Source organism: Ranitomeya variabilis, chromosome 1 (genome assembly GCF_051348905.1).
Source record: "Ranitomeya variabilis isolate aRanVar5 chromosome 1, aRanVar5.hap1, whole genome shotgun sequence".
Classification (NCBI taxonomy): domain Eukaryota; kingdom Metazoa; phylum Chordata; class Amphibia; order Anura; family Dendrobatidae; genus Ranitomeya; species Ranitomeya variabilis.
Window position 1 is genome coordinate 178,513,089 of NC_135232.1, and position 17,776 is coordinate 178,530,864.

Sequence of the window (17,776 nt, forward strand, 5' to 3'; positions counted from 1 at the left end):
ATTATGTAGATTTCTTACTGTAAGGACACCATACGATATCCAGAATTCAGTGGACGGATGACCTAGTAATACCGGAAAATAACTATTATTCCACAATGGCATTTCAGCTGCTATATCAGCAAATCCCGTTACCTTTTTAATTTGCCTCCATATTGATCGTGCCAACCGAAGCAAAGGTAATAAATGAGGAACAGTAGTTCTCTCCATCTCCAAAAATCCCAGTGGACAATCAATTTTGGCTGAGTACAGAATATGGTTTTCAGAGTTAGGAAGAGTTTTCCCGGGCATCCACATATTCAACATTTTAGCCTGACCAGCAAGGTAATATAGGTAGAAGTCTGGCAGGGCCGCCCCACCCCCTTGTTTGGGTCTTTGCAGGGTGGATAACTTAAGTTTAGGCCTAGCCTTTCCCCATATGAAAGACGTAGTAAGGGAATTTAGGGTTGTAAAAAAAAATTTAGGTATTATAACCGCACTGTGTTGAAAACAGTAGCTCAGCTTTGGGAGCAATATCATCTTTATGAGATTAATACGTCCAGCCACAGATAATGGTAGTTTGTCCCAGGTAGCGAATTTGGATTTAACCACATCTAGTAACGGAAATATATTAAGATGCAAGTCTAGGTGACTACTCTGGGACATATGTATTCCTAGATATTTAAACTTGGAGACAATGGGTAGCAGTGAGAGGGTTTCAAGGCAGGACATTGGAGTATGGGAGAGAGGCATCAGGGCAGATTTTTCCCAATTTATATAAAGGCCAGAAAATTTACTGAATCTATCTATCATCGTTATTACTTTCGGTAATGTGTCCTCCGTTTGATCCATAAACACCACCATATCATCAGCATATAGACCGATGACGTCCACCCTATCAGCGATATGTATCCCTTTAATATCTACAGAAGACCTCATTCGTATTGCCAAGGCCTCTATCGCCAAGGCGAATAAAGCTGGGGAGAGAGGGCACCCCTGTCGAGTTCCTCTGTGCAAAGAAAACGATGCAGACATTGAGCCATTCACCACCATTCGTGCCCTAGGTTTCGCATATAATGTACCTATCCCTCTCAAAAATTTATTCCCAAACCCATATTTCCGTAAACATGCAATCAAGAAGGGCCATTCGAGGGAGTCAAAAGCCTTGGCTGCATCCAGCGAAGCCAATGCCCACTTGTTGTCTGGTTCCAGAGAACTATATTGTATGACCGACTGTACCCGTCTGATGTTGATAGAAGTATTTTTCCCAGGCATAAAACCGGTTTGATCCGGGTGTATGAGATCTAATATGATCTTATTCAATCTAGTGGCTAGGATTTTAGTGAAAATTTTATAATCTACGTTCACCAAAGAGATTGGTCTATATGATCCACAATCCAGAGGATCCTTCCCCTCCTTCCTGAGTACAACAATATTAGCATCATAAAACGTTTCGGGTACAGATTCCCCCTCCCATATTCCCTTGAGTACCTTCAGCAGTATAGGTGCCAGTTTGTCACGGTATTTCCTATAGAACTCAATGGGAAACCCATCAGGTCCCGGGGCCTTTCCAGCTGCCATATCTGTTATAGCTTGTTCTACCTCCTCCAGGGTAAATTCAGCCTCCATAAGGGCTTGCTGGGATGGGCTCAGTGAGGGGAATGTTATATCCGATAAATAATCTAAGCATTCATCAATACCAGAACCACTGCTAGATTTATATAACAAGGTATAATAGTCATAGAAGCCCTGAAGTATTCCTTCAGTAGAGGATACTAAAGAGCCATCGGACACCCGGATCTGCAATATTGTATTGGAGGTATTGTGTTGGCGTACCAAGAAGGCCAAAAGTGTGCTGGCCTGATTTCCCAGTTCAAAATAGGCTTGGCGAGTGAAAAATAATTTGCGCTTTGACTTAACATCTGCATGTTGGGTATATAGTCTCTGGGAAGTAAGCCATTCAATTCTATTGCTGCTGGACTGGTTGGCTATGTAAGTGGCCTCTGAGTCTTTTAATCTTTGTTCCATCTCTTCATCCTCTTTCGCCGTTACCCTCTTAATATAGGAGATAGTAGAGGACAGACATCCCCTCAAATATGCCTTTAGGGTGTCCCAAAATAAACCGAGGTTTTGGAGTTCCGAGTGTGTTAGAATGAAACTATTCAGCTGATCAATCGTCCTATCGCTAGCGTCTATTAATTTTAACCAGAAGGGGTTCAATTTCCAGGACTTACTATTATTATTGGATTGTCCAAATTTGAGTTTAAGAATAATTGGGCTGTGATCTGAGATCCCCCGACTACCATGTTCAATACTATCCATCCATAATGCCAATCCACTCGACCCAAATATATAGTCTATTCGAGATAGTGACTGTCTAGTAGATGAGTGACAAGTGTACCCCTTGACCCCCGGGTGACCTATTCTCCACAAATCCAGCCAACCACTACCATCCATAAACAGTGCCAATTGAGAGGGGGGTTGAGGTAAAGTGTCTCCTGATGCTACGTCATCTAGTCTCAATCTGTCCATAGATTGAGCCATAACTAAGTTAAAGTCTCCCATGCAGATAACATTTGCTTCCGGATATTTTAAGGAGAAGCCTAGAGCCATACGAAGAATTGACATGTTGGCAGGGGGGGATTATAGATACATAACAACACATACTCTCGTGAGTTGATGAATGCATGCACAAAGACAAAGCGACCCTCGGGATCACGTCTCGCCTCCTTGGCCTCCCATCTGACCTCCCTGTGTATCAGTAAAGAGACCCCTCTGGAATAACTGGTGTGGAAGGCATGCAAGGCCCATTGTACCCATGATTTTTGCACACATATAGCCATATCTCTTGTTAAATGTGTTTCTATTAGTGCTACAATGTGGGGATGGCACCTTTTTATCTGAGAGAATACCTTAATTTTCTTTCTAGGGGTTTTGATACCTCGTATATTCCATGTCATACATATAATTTCAGCCCCCATGTTTACTTTTAAAGAAAAAGTTAATGCATAACATTATTATTCGGGTGCATTCCAGCAGTATCATACAGGGCAAAGAGTTAGTATCAGCGGCAGTCTTACTTAATAAACAATCAAAACTGGTACATAAAACCAAAAGAAACAAAAAAACTTGAACAGTAGGGGAGAGTATTTCCATTCTCCCACAGTCAGATTGAAAAGGGGATACCCTCACTGGATACAGTGTCCGGTATTGTTGACTTTTTTCCCGCACCCCTACGGAAAGCTCTAGGTGTGTTGCCTTTGATCAAGGAGTCCAGGTTAGGGATCTTCCACATTCGGACCCCCGTGAGACCGCATCCATTCAATTGCCTCCGCTGGGTCCGTGAAGAATAAGGAAGAGCCATTGTGGACGACACGGAGCCGGGCTGGATAGAGCATAGAGTAGACGATGTTCTTATCCCTGAGTTGTTTCTTAACATCCATAAATCGTGCCCGCTGCTTTTGAAGTTCCATAGAAAAATCTGGAAAGATTGATATGGTGGCATTATCGAATTTGATTAGGCCCTTCTGCCGCGCCAAGCGGAGGATGGCATCCCTGTCTCTGCAATTAAGGAGGCGTGCCAGGAGAGGTCGTGGCGGGGCCCCGGGAGGCAAAGACCTCGTCGGTACCCTATGGGCCCTCTCTACCGAAAATGTTGAGGAGAATTCATCCCCCAATGAAGATTTAAGCCATTCCTCTAAGAACTGTTCAGGTCGCTGACCCTCCGACCGCTCCGGAAGACCTATAATTCGGATATTGTTGCGGCGTAGCCTATTTTCCAAATCATCTGCCTTTTGCTTCCATGCATTTGCGGATCCAGTAGCTTTAGCCAGTTTAGCCTCCATAGGAGTGATAGTGTCTTCTATGTGGGATACCCTTGTTTCAACCTCAGAAATACGTCCCCTCATAGTTTGCATGTTATGCCGCAGGCGGCCCACCTCCGTATGTACATCCTCTATTTTCTCAGTAAGAGATGATCTAGTGAGGGAGATGGCCTGCATCAACTGCTCCGATGCCTGTTTGAGTCAGTTCTTCCTCCTCCCCCTCCCCAGTACCATCAGAGGGGCGACCCCTGCGTTGAGATGATGTAGGGTTGTTTCTAAGGTTGCGTACATTATCATGGGAGTCATCTTTGGCATATTTTTTAAGCTTTTCAGCCGCTGTCGCTCCTCTAGGATGCTGCATGGCGGGTATACGCAAGGGGGGATCCCACAAAACAACCTCAAAAGTAATTGTAGATAAGCTGTGCTCTAATGTTATGGTGTTAAATGGATCGAACCCCGACCCCAGGTCCTATATATATAGTGCTGGACTGCGCTCCAAGTCTCCGTAAACTTGACAAATAATGAGAATCACAGGGTAGTTGTCTGGGTGATTACTTAGGTCCAATATGGCTGGGCAGGCACTCAGTTTATGGATAGAGGGGGAACAGCGGTGAAGGGGTTAATTCCCAATGTTATGGTGCTATCAATGAGGCGGCTGTATGACAGGGGGGGCACAGGGCCCAATATTTCAGGGCACATACCGCACCACCCCTCTAATTTTTGAAAGTTTAATTATCCCCTAAACAGCACCGCAGGTTTGAAAGGCACCGCTCCCTTTGCTGTTAGGGAGCGCGCTATATTAATGGCCACTGCTCCCCGTGTGCACCGTTATCTCCCTCAGGTCTCCCAGTCTCTGCATACCGGTCCACGTTCTCACCACTGCGGTCCTGTCTCCGTCGGCTCCAGCGAAAGAAAAGTCTGGTCCCAGTAGAAAATGATGGCGCCGCGTCCTGTATTCCAGAGCGCGCGCGCCGAAGATGGCCGCCGCTGCACGTGGGCCCTCCTGGTGTCTCTGTCTCCGCAGCTCCCGCCGCTTCAGATTATCGCTGCAGCCGTCCGGAGCGCCAGCCCCCACAGCTCCTGTATGTAGGTACCTCACCGCATCCACCGGTACCGTCCACCGCCGCCTCCTCCGGGATGAGAGAGGGACCCAGCTCCGGCAAGGAGCAGCGCCGCGCTCCGTATACCCTCCTCGCTCCCGCGTGCAGGTATCTCGCTGCTCTCACCAGCGAGGTCGGTCACCGCCGCTTCTAGGGCGACAGAGGGTCCGGGGCTCCAGCTGGAAGCAGCGCCGCGCTCTGTGTCTCCCGGCGTGCGCTCCAGAAATGGCCGCCGTTACACGCGGGGGGCCTCCTGTCCGCTTCAGCTCCCGCTGTTCCCGGCTCCACGAATCTCCGCAGCGGTCTCCCGGGAGGTCCACAGGGCTCTCTATTGTATGGGGCTCAGGTTTGGCGTATTTTCGCTCAGCTATATTCACTATTTTATGGCAAAATCAGTTCAGGATACTTGGAGCTCTCCTTAGGTGCTTCCTGCTTCTTCAGCTACATAGCCACGCCCCCTTCCCGCTCCATCTTGCCGTCTGTTCTGGACCGGTGAGATCCCTCTTCCTGATCCTCCTCTCGAGAGAGAGACGGGCTTCCTCGGTCATGTCTGCAGAGGAAGTTTCAGATGCGATCAACCAGACCCTAAGCATCATGAATACCTCTAGGGAACCCGCAGAATAGGCGGTTTTCGTTTAGACGGTCAAACCACCTTCCAAGGTCTTTGCCCCACACACTGAATTTGTAGTGGCACTTACCAGGGGAAATGCGAGCCATACCAGATGCTTTCAGACAGGGAAGCGTCTCGGCATCCTATATTCCTTCTCTCCTGAGCTCATCGCTAACTGGACTGATTCCTCGGCAATTCTGGACTCGTCAGTTCCCAGACTGTCTACCAATTTGGCATGGGTTCAAAGGATACAATTATAGATTCGCTGGATAAATCAGCCTTTGAAACGGCTGCTTCTACTTTGTGCCTCGGCCATTGCCTCTACCTGGGTCTCAGGGACCATAGATAGATGGACCAAACAGCCTTGTAAGAGCACCTCGGCTGGTGCTCCTCCGGGGGAGCTAGCTGACCTGACGGACCAAATTTCCTATGCAGGGAAATATTTTATATCTGCCTCCCTAGATGCGCGGCTTGTGCAGCTCACACGTCCAGCAATATGGTGGCCATCCGACGCAGCAGGCGGACTTGTCTTCAAGAAGTCGCTTACCGGCTTCCCCGTCCAGGGGGCCTGTCTCTTTGGCTACATGCTGGATCAAATTATCAATGACGCCATGGGAGGCACGAGTTCCCTTTGTCCTTCCGCTGTTTTGCGGCGTCGGAAGATTCCTCTAGCTAACACAGACTGCGATCTCGTCTGACTAGAGAAAAGGCTTCCTTTACGCCTATCCCTTCCCGGCGTTCCCGCAACTCCCATGGTTGGTCCACAAGGCCTAGACCTGGCAGATCCTCCTCGGCATAACTCGTGCTAACGGCCCAGCGTTTCTTCAAGTTTGGGCGGGCATCTCCTGCCTTTTTCAAGGATGTTTGTCTGGCTTCGGTGGAGGACGCTTAGATTAGGGAGGTGGTATCCTCCGGATACAAGATACAGTTCGCTTCGCGGCCGGAATTGCCTCTTCGAATCCCGCCCTCTATAAATCCTCCTCTGATCTCAGGTTTCTTTGCGTCCATTTCCTGCTTTCTTTGATCGGAGGTTATTGTTTCCGTCCCACTGCAGGTATGCTTCACAGGTTTCTATTCAAACCTGCTTGTAGTGCCGAAGAAGAGCGGCGTGGTTCGACCCATTCTGTCTCTGAAGTTAGTGAACAGAAGGTTCTGCCTGCATTTCAGGATGAAGTTCCTCTGTTCAGTCCTGGCTTCCATGGATCCACAGGAATTCCTGTGTTCCATGGATATCCAGGAGACCTTGCTCCATGTCCTGATCTTCCTTGAGGATCAGGGGCCTAGTGCTCATTCCATACCTTGAAGTCATCCTCATCAGGCCTCAGGCCCAGAAGAGTCTGACCATCGTCCTCGACTCCCTGTCCCGTTTCTGGTGGCTGGCCAACAGAGCAAAGTCTTGTCTTGTTCCGAGTCAGCGTCTCGTCCTCTTAGGCATGCTGTTCGACACCGCCGGGGGGTTTTCTTCTCGAGAAGCGGGCAATTCTCCATACGGAGTTCGCTCTCTGCAGTCCTTCCTCAGTGGGACACGTCTGTACTGTCTCTGGTTCCTCCAATCTGACCGATTCTAATAGACTCTCAACTGGTGGCTGTCATCCCTTCTCTTTCCCCAAGTCCGGTCCTCCCAAGGCAGGTGATGACGACGGTCACCAGCCTTCCCGGCTGGGGTGCGTTTTCTCACCATCCGTCATTGAATGGGGCGTTGGTCGGAGCAAGAGTACTCTCCGCCGATCGATACCCTTGAGATAGGGGCCTTTCTTCTATCCCTGAGTCTCTGGGAAAGGCTTCTCTGACGTCTGCCAGTCAGAATCCAGACGTCCAATGCCTCTTCTGTGGCTTATGTCAATCACCAGGGAGGGAATCAGTCTCTTGGCAATGGCGGAGGTATCCAATATCCTCCTCTGGGCAGAGGCGACGGTTTCTGCACTATCTGCAGTGCATATCCCCGGCGTGGATTACTAGGCCGCGGTGTTTTCTCTGCCGCGACGGCCTTGCGGCAGGACGGGTCCCTGCTTCAGGAGGTCTTCCTTCAAATATGCCTTTGATGAGGAACTCCGGACACGGATCTCCTGGCGGCGGCCCTACTGCTTGGGAAGGTTCCACCGTTTGTTTCCAAGTCCGCGATCCTCCGATACTTTGTCCATTCCTGGGTCGCAATTTGTACTTCCCTTTCTGTTCCTCCCTTCCCTTTCTTCCCAGGCTGTTGAAGATCAATGAAGAGGGGGTGCCGGTCATTCTGACTGCACCACATTGGCCTAGAAGGTTCTGGTTCGCTGAGATCGTCCATCTCCTCGCAGACTCCCGCTGGAGGCTCCCAGTCTGGTCAGATCTTCTGTACCAGGGACCCATCTGCCGCGGAGTTCTTGTTGGCTCAAGTTAACAGCTTTGCTGTTGAAACCTTCCATTTTGGCAGTTTTCTCTAGGCAGAACTGGATGCTGGTCTTGCCCTTAGTTCTCTGAAGGGTCAGATAGCAACCCTTTCCAGCCTTTTTCTGAAGTCCCTTTCAGAGGTCCTTAGCTACTGGCTATCACGGTACAAAGATTTATATACGTCCCGTTCTCAGATCAGAACTTTTCTTCAAGGAGTGGCGCATGCGGCTCTCCCGTACCAGACTCCCGCGGATCCCTGGGACCTCAATCTTGTTCTGGAGTCTCAGTGGGGTTCCCCCCTTGACCTTCCCCATGAGGCCTCACTGTCTGTTCTGTCCCGCAAGGTGGCGTTTCTGGTGACCATCACCTCCATTAGGCGCGCCTCGGAGTTGGTGGCTCTCTCCTGTCGCCCCATTTCTTGGTTCTTCACCAGGATAAGGTAGTTTTACGGCATTCATCGCCTTTTCTTCCCAGGGTGGTGTCCTCCTTTTACTTGAATAAGATCGTCCTTCCCACCTTTTTGTCCTGCTCCGATCGATTCTCTGGGGCGTTCGCTGAACAGGCTAGACCTGGTCATGACGGTGAGGATCTATTTGTCTAGGACCCCCTTCTTTTGGGAGACGGACTGTCTTTTTGTCATTCCAGACGGTACGCCAAGAGGCCTGCCGGCCTCCTAGGTTATGATTGTTCTCTGGATCAGACCTGCCATTCTGGAAGCTCACCGGGTCAAGAACAGAGTGTTTCCTCCTGGTATTAAGACTCACTCTGCCCCGGGCAATAGAAGCCTCCTGGGCGGTACACCATGGGGCATCCGCCCTACGACTTTGCTAGGCGGCAACCTGGTGTTCCATTCACTCTTTTCCCAAGGGTTATAAACTCCATACCTGCGCTTCGACAGTTGCCAGCCTGGGCAGAAGGATCTTGCAGGCGGCAGTGGTGATTCCTCCGACCTGAATGGAGTTTTTTTCTGCTGTTCCCACCCCAGGGACTGCTTTGGGACGTCCCATTGTTCCTGTGTCCCCCAATGAGAGGCGATAGAGAAAACAGGATTTTTGGTTGCTTACCGTAAAATCTGTTTCTCGGAGCCTTCATTGGGGCACACAGCACCCTCCCAAGTTGAACAGCTCTGTTTATTGTGCTATACTGTTAACGTTTGTGTTCTTTGAACGCTCTTTGAGTGTTTGAAACTGTTAGACTGTAAAGCGCTGCTTAAGTTTGTTGGCGCTGTATAATTGAAGATTATTATTATTATTATAATATTATTATTCTTTCTCGTTTACACGTTGCTTCTCCTACTGCTTTCTCACTAACTGAATATCCTACTTCCTGTCGGTAGGGTGTACACTGCAGAGGAAGAGCTAACTTTTTTATTTGCATAGTGTCAGCCTCCTAGTGGCAGCAGCATACACCCATGGTTCCTGTGTCCCCCAATGAAGGCTCCGAGAAACAGATTTTACGGTAAGCAACCAAAAATCCTGTTATCCTGAATGCTCACATTAGGCCACAAATATTCAGCGTGTGTTGTTTCCAAGTCCTCTGAATACAGAAATTGTTGTGCTTTGATAATTGCATAGAATATTTTTTTGTCCACCAAATTACTAATCAAACATTTTCTTTACAGGATACCTCTGTCCTTTCCAATCCTCAAACAGAACAGACGTCAATCCCGCTCTTATTTGCTTGCACAGCAAGTGCCAAAACTGTTGTGGCCAATCCTCTGTTACACCTCAGTAACCTGACTCATGATATTCTGCATGCCATAATCAATCTGGACTCCCCTCCGCACCCTGATGTCCGGGGTAATAAGGTATGTGCTTGAACACATTGTGCCTTAGAAAGGTGAATTTCTAAATGAGAATTTAATAACGTGCCTGCGTTTCTTACTTCCTCCCCTCCCAGATATATGTAATGCACACTCTGGCGGCATCTCTCTCTGCCTGTATCTATCAGTGCCTTTGTGGAGGACCGGCAAACAGGTATGAGAGCCTTAAACAGTTATATTTTTGGGGATGGCTTTTATGTGAACAAACATAAGGGGAGGAATACATTGCGATAATCGAGAGCACAATGTCTGTCTATGATGGAAGATTGCGTGTTTTGTGTAAGAGCCATATAACGTTATACACGGTGTTTAGGATTGACCATTGATGTAAGATTGATGTCGCATCAAGGCCTGGAATCAACAAGGGTCACCTTCTATTAAGATCACTATGGCAGTCAGTGGAGACAGTGTAGTAAATGGTCAGACCAATTCCATCAGAGTGGGAGCACTTTTTTAGCTGGCTTATAGTGGGGGTCTATATCTGACATATCCATCCTAGGCTATAATGACTGTATACCATCATTATGTCTTTCAGTTCCTCTATTCAGACCAACCCCTTTACAGGTATGGTGTACCAGAGCGTCCTCCTTATCCATCGGCAGCCTTTACGTACGGCAAGTCTGGATGAAGCCGTCATACCAAACACCTCACCCACCCATTGGCCAGGTATGGTTTCCACATAACTTTCACTCACTAATTAAGTGATTAAATAGATGATACTTTACCTGCTTGCTGGACGACTACATAACTGTAATCTCTGGCCAGATTCTGTCACTATATAACTTGTCTTCTACTTGCTAGATAAGTAATGCAAATAGCTTCACCTTTACCCTTGCAGCCATTGCCTGGGAGGTTCTCACTCCATGAACACCTGAAAAACACGCAAAGGACCCTTACAATTATAATTTATTTTTTTTTATAGTAGAAAAATTGCTCAGAGGACACACCCCACTGTACCTGTCCATCCATAGTGCTGTTCGTGCTTAGTGTACATGTTACACCCAGTAATATGCCTCATAAAATTTGTATCTGCTGTAATTTGCTTTCAAATATTAAAGGGAATCTGTCAGCAGGTTTTAGTTATGGAATGTGAGAACAGCTTACGGTAGGGGCAGAGAGGCCGATTCCAGCATTGTATCACAGCTTGGTGTAGTTTGTATACAATCCCTGTTTTCCCTGCTGTAGGTGTAGCAGTGCTCAGAATGCTGAGATCTCTGAATAACCCCGCCCACACCCACGGCTGTTTCCTGTGTACCCTGTACATTATGAGCTGTAAAGCAGCCAATCCATGCTGGGGGCGGGGTTACACAGATCAGCCTGTCTGGCTTGCACATGACACCTTGCTCTTATAATCTGCTGCTGGTAAAACAGTAATTGTATTGAAACTACAGCAAGCTGCTGAACAAATGACACATTCCTGGAATCAGGGTCTCTGCCCCTACAGTATGCTGATCACCGATTAAGTAGCAACATCCTGCTGACAGTCCCTGTAAGGCTGCTGCGGCCCCCCAACTTGGCTGTGGTACAGACTGCGCGGCCAATGATCGCTACATACCGCTGTTACGGAGCAGTGCCAGTGATTAGGGTTGCATTGTGACCTACTTACTAGGTACCGCAAAGTCGCTGTGTAGCCCCAGCCTTATGCAGGAGCCAGCCACTAACTCAGTGTATTTCTTGTCCTATATAGGAATAAGTAGCTTAATCCGCCTCCTTAATTCTGCTGGGGAAGAAGCCCAACCAGGCCTTACAATCCTGCTGTGCGAAATTCTCACTGCTGTCTACCTGAGTCTCTTCATCCATGGATTAGCCACTCACTCCAGCCAGGAGTTATTCTGCATCGTTGCCCATCCTTTGGGTGATAAGATGTGGTCTGCAGTGTTTGGTGGAGGAGCGCGCATCCCATGCAGGGGACAAATGCCTGTGAAACCAGTGACAGGTCAGTCATTACTTACACATTACTGTGGAGCAATCTTTTTATATTACAGTCCTTTGTGTGCTGCACATTTGTGTTCACCAGTTATGTATAGCACCGCACCCTGCTTGTGTCTTAGTAATGTATTGTGTCGTCCTTTTTGTGTTTGTGCTTACATTCAGGATGATATAGTAAGGTTATACACCTTCAATAGGTGCTCATTGGCTTCCACACGGCATAGGAGTAAGGCCATTTTGCCAGAACTGTAGCTTTTAGCGAGAGGTCGTTGATCTGTCATGTTAGTATTACAAATATATAATTTAGTCACTATGTATATACAGTGGTGGACTCCAATATTGCGCCCTATCTGCAGGAACCGCTCATGGACCTCTTGTTAGCATCTGCTGCTTTGATGAGAGAGGGGCGCAAGGCATAGACCACTTCATTTAGAACTCCAAAAATCACTTTATGCTTTTGGATTTGCATTGATGCTTTTGCCCTGAAGACGATTTGTCTCTTTATACCCTAATCAATACATTTATAGAATGCCAGGAGAACTGGGCAATGGGATGTGATTGGTACAGGGCCATGAATTGGCTCCTAGATCGCTCTCCTGCCAGTAGCCACTCCTAGCCCTGTAATCAAGCATGTATATGTACAAATGTCAGATTGGACTTCTTAAATAGGCACTCCGATTTCAGACAGAAGCGATTACAATGAGTTGTCGGAAGCGTACGTTGCTTACCTTGTGTATGTGTGCGCTGTTTTGCCCTGTGAATTTCTGAATTTATAAGCTGACGCCTGGTCCCAGAGCCTCACTGTACCTACGTGGTAAGCTCTAGGGCAGTCTGAGCAGCATACTCCATGTGACGGGTATAGAAGTGCAGGGATTTTCACACTCACTGCAGCTAGGTATTTGGGCACATGTATACCGAAGAACCTAGCAGACTGCTTGCCTTGCTCAGTCAGTAATAAGTATTGCTGTCTGATTTGGTCTTTAATGCTCCTGGTCTTCAGTCCGTTTTTGAAGTTCTGTGTGACTCTGTTCCATCCCCTTCATGCTCTGAATGTTCTCTCTCTTTTTGTTTTGACAGGAAAATACTTTTCTATTCCTAGTCCTCATCAGGTAGTTGTGTTCTCCATGGAATGTGTTGGCTTTTCCAAAGCCCTTACTGCCATCAGTACCCATAGCCCTCCCAGCCCTCCAGGCAAGAAACTAGATTTTAGTTGAGGCCAGTGTTTTCTTCCCTTTCCATTCCAGGACCATAGGCTAGCGCTGGGAGATGGGGGTTTTTTTGTACTGCATTTATTTTTCAATGGATTTCTAATTGTTAATTTATTGATATAGAAGAAAATTCCTTACCTGTGGTCATGCTCTCCATACAAAGAACATAGTCGCATATGGTTTTACAGAGTTGGTAAAGAAACTCCCACTTTATAACAATCAGTACTGGTGATCAGCAGTCTGGTAGCTAAACTTTCCATAAGATTAAAGTGTTGATATCTGTGCAAAATCCATTGATGGAAAACTATTAGAAATCCATACCTTTTTTACCTTTTCATCTTAGTTTACTAACATGCTGTGTGGCTAGCATTTTGCTTTTAGGTGTATGGTGTGGTTTGTGTGTTTTATGGCTTTTGTAGTCTTTCACGCAAGGGAAAGGAAGGGGTGTGCAGTGTTTGAGACAGGGCTACAGCCGCCTGAATAGTAGAGTACTTATTTTTGTGAATAGTTTAGTTTATAGTATAATTGTAAGGTAATGATTGGCTGTGTGATAGCAGAAATAATTGTAAAACCATCAGCAAGCAACCCCAGAAGCCCAAGATGCGCAGGGATGGTACCTTATTGGTGATGAGTGAATATACTCGTTACTCGAGATTTCCCGAGCACGCTCGGGTGACCTCCGAGTATTTTTAGTGCTTGGAGATTTAGTTTTCCTTGCAGCAGCTGAATGATGTACGGCTATTAGCCAGCATAAGTACATGTGGGGATTCCCTAGCATCCAGGCAACCCCCACATGTACTTAGGCTGGCTATTAGCTGTAAAGCATTCAGCTGCAGCAATGAAAATTAAATCTCCAAGCACTAAAAAGTACTCGGAGACCCCCTTCCCCCCGAGATTGCTCGAGAAATCTCAAGCAACGAGTATATTCGCTCATCACTACATCTTATAAATGGCACTAGGAGCTCACACAGAGCTAATACTTCTCCTGAGCTGACCTTACATCAGTTCCATTGGTTTAGTAGAGCGGTGGCAGGGGCAATCACTGTCAACAGGTCTTCCATTTAATATATATATAATTATAATCAATGTTGACAAAACAGCATCTTTGACAGAAAAGATCGATATTTGTTATTCATTTAGTTCAATAGCCGATAAAGTTTTTCTTCGAGATCAGAGTGTAATTATTTTAATCCTTTTTACATTGAAAAAAAAAATGGTTCAGACATTTGTTCCTTGGCGTTACAGCAGTGATGAAGGTTGGGCAATGTTATGTCCTTGATAAAAGGATTATTTTGTGGAATAATCTTGTTTGGGAATCTAAATATATTGCATGTGTTCTTCCAAAATATGATATTTTGGCATGTGAAAGTCTTGTTCCTGAGAAGTTTCCTGTCCACTCTGGTGCCAAGATGTGGACCATGAGCAGAATTGGCTACCAGTGCACTCTGCTTGTAGTGTGCAATGCGAGAGGAGGATAGGCCAATGCCGGACACCTCTGGTGGGGACTTGTATACTACAGAACAAAAGTAATGAGTATGGTGAAATCCATCTCACAGAAAAAGAACCAGCTTTCCCGACATCAGGAATCCAGTGCACTAGCAGGGTGCAGCAGACCCCCATGATAAAGGCGGGGGCAGCACAGGAACAAAATAGTGGTGAAACAACCGCTCACAAACCTACTATTCACAGATGGGGTGGTTGCCTAGTGTTAAAAATGCACACAGATGATGCTTGCTAGGGCACCAGACACACAGATACATTTGGTAAGATCTGCCGAGAACCTGATAATCTGGTGGTCACGTAAGAGTGGCTGCAGATGCTACAAGAGAAAGCTACTCGTATACCTTAGATGGCTCAGTAGACAAGAGCACATACACGCTTAGCATGCTCAACTGCGAGCTGAGGATAGGCGAATGCCAGACACCTCTGTAGGTCACTTATCTACTTAAAGGGAACCTGTCACCTGAATTTGGCGGGACCAGTTTTGGGTCATATGGGCGGGGTTTTCTGGTGTTTGATTCACCTTTTCCTTACCCGTTGGCTGCATGCTGGCCGCAATATTGGATTGAAGTTCATTCTCTGTCCTCCGGAGTACACGCCAGCGCAAGGCAATATTGCATGCAGCCAGCGGGTAAGGAAAGGGTGAATCAAACACCCGAAAACCCTGCCCATATGACCCAAAACTGGTCCCGCCAAATTCAGGTGACCGGTTCCCTTTAAGAACAAAAGTGGGGGGCATGTTGAAATCCAGCATGTCCGCTCAGTCAGGAGGCCCCCATACCAATTAGATGGTCGTCTGCTCCTGTTGAAGTGGATGGGTGATGTTCTTCTAAGATGGACAGCCACTTAAGCTGGAGCAGCCAATGGTCTGCGTATGTAGTTATGGTTGGCTAGGGTTAATTGAGGAACAATGATCAGTGCTAGTATCTAGGTCTTTCCCAACATTAATTTTAGGAGTGAGCTTTTAGCTGCTAGTTACAGGTGATAATGAGTTTTTCGCTGTCCTTGGTGTTGGCATGCTCTTTGCTGTTTTGTGTGTTGCTGTCACGCTCCATTCCATTATTTCCTCCATTTTTAATTATTTCTGTTCACTATTATATCCACTGTAATATGTTGAAAGACAGCCTGTTCCCCTTGATCTCATAGTATAACATGATATGTAATCTGATACTTACAAAATATGTCCTTAGATGTCAGTCTTGGTAAAGGATAAAGAGTATGTTCCAAAATTAGAAGCCCACCCCCCACCCATAAAGGATAGCTTATCTATCACTGGGTGTCCCCGTACTTAGATCCCAGCAATCCTGAGAACGGGGGACGCCAGGGGTCGTTTTGAATCTTGGCACATACCCTTTGCTTTTTTGCAGGATACTTTTTTTTGCCTCTAAAGACCATTGTTTTATTGCTGACCACCTTCCGTTGGGCATGTGCATGCCTTTTGTGCACGTTTGGGTTCTTCAATGTGTTATATGTAGAATATTCTGTGTTGTATTTCAGCTTAATAATCCCAGGTTTATATAAGGTAAGTTGATTCCAGTTAACTTATTTTAAAGGAAGACTATTAAAACCAGTGGCCACTTAATAGATATTTATTATATAAAGGTCAAAAGCACAGTGCCGTTTCTGCCGTCATTATTGTTTGGTATGAAGATTTCATGTACGATTCCCAGCAATCCAATAGAGAAGATGCAGCAGTCCCGGACGTTCAGATGGTCACAGTGGGTGAATAGAATGTGATGCATCTGTATAGCCGTCTCTTGGGATTTCTGAGATGATGATAATGGTGGCAGAAGCAGTTCTGTTTTTTCCCTGCTGCTTCTTTTGTAGATGCTGGATGTAAACATAAGGAAAAAAGGCAGATCAGCATTAATTCACCGCCCATTCCCTCATTTTAATGTTTTTTTGGGATCACACTAGTGATGACCTATCTTTTTTTGATAGGTCTTCAATATAAGATCAGTGGTCACCGACTCTCAGCAACTCCCCCAAGCAATGCAGCCTCTTCGTTATTTAAATTTCTCTGTCTACCTGCATGCCATCCACTTATAATGTCTAAAAAAAACTGCTGGCCCCAAAAGGTCTCCAATTAGCACAAACTTTTATTACTAATAAACTCCTAATTAATTGGTAATGAAGGGATACAGAGCACAGCTCCCGTGGGTGTAGATCTAGTTTGAAGGACTGTGTGATCTAGTATGTGAAATCCTGAGTCTAGTGCAGCCCAAAACTACCACCACATGCATAGATATGCCATTACATACCCAGTGGCACAACACAAATTTCACCTATTCTTCTTCAGGTGGCGTGTATGGATGGGGAAGCTGTTAAAAGAGACTATCAGCACAGAATGACTGATCAGTCCAAATACAGGCTGTCGATCCATCATGGTGAGGCCAAAACAATTAATGGGCAGGCATTGCAGACCCTTAAGTATCCATGGTTACGACCACCGATATAGAGGCAGTTAGTTAGCTAGTTGCTAGTGGTCGTAACCAAGGATACCTAAGGTCCTGCGATGCCTGCACATGAGGAAAGAGACATAGCGAATCAGAAAACACCTATACTACATTTCTAATTGGAGGTATTTGATAATATTATTATTATTACACCTACTACACATTAGGATAAGATCTTCGAGATGGGAATACCCTTTTAATTGCTCCTTGATACCTGCTTGTTTTCTATCTATCTCTGTTTTTCTCTTGCTCTGTGAAGCCAGAGCTGTCACTCAAAGTAAGGGAAGATGGAGATAGAGGGAAATGAATCAGGTGGAAAGGTGCATTTACGGTAAGTGTTTGGCCTCATTATAATGGACAGAGCACCTGGATGTGGTTTGAACAGTCATTCTATGCTGACAGAGCCCCTTTAAGAAATGAAGTTTTGCCCCAGCTATGGGTGACCCCTTGAGCTGCCATTGCATGCAGCCAGGTCCAATTGTACATGTCCTATTGAAATGAAAGGGAGCTGAATCCACACAGATCGAATACTGCTGGCCTAACCTAAGGGATAGGCTATTTTATCCCAGAAAATCACTAGAAGTAAGGGTTTGTGCACATGACCATATTTTCAGTCTGAGCGTGATCCGTCTAAGCATTGGATCGCACTCGACCAATGTTATTCTATGGGCCGTACACGTCCATTTTTTTTTCCCTCCGACTGAGCTTGTCTGAGGAAAAAATTGCAACACGCCTGAGTTTGGTCCAATATTCAAATGACACTCTGCCATGCAAGTCAATGAGTCTCTGGAAAACATCGGATTGCACTCTGATGACATCTGAATGCAGTACCATTTCCATAGACTGACATACTAGAGAAGAGGAAGAAATGTTTTTTCTCCATCATCTCCTCATTCGAGAGAATTGGATCACACTCTGATCTGATTTGCGTAATCGCCCCAATTCTCTCAGATGAGAGAATATATGCCGGTGTGACCCTGGCCT

At 46.3% G+C, this 17,776-nt stretch overlaps 1 protein-coding gene across 2 annotated transcripts in view; it reads left to right on the plus strand.

The window, feature by feature from the left end:
* DMXL1 (Dmx like 1) overlaps positions 1–17,776 on the plus strand; it is a 189,355-nt gene that overhangs the window by 137,233 nt on the left and 34,346 nt on the right. Inside the window, exons 25-29 of one of the 2 annotated variants that reach the window (XM_077290843.1) lie at positions 9,499–9,684; positions 9,777–9,853; positions 10,235–10,365; positions 11,387–11,635; positions 12,706–12,819. In XM_077290843.1, the coding sequence (XP_077146958.1) occupies positions 9,499–9,684; positions 9,777–9,853; positions 10,235–10,365; positions 11,387–11,635; positions 12,706–12,819 (757 nt within the window). The remainder of the gene's footprint in view (positions 1–9,498; positions 9,685–9,776; positions 9,854–10,234; positions 10,366–11,386; positions 11,636–12,705; positions 12,820–17,776) is intronic. The other variant, XM_077290848.1, reaches the window with a different exon arrangement.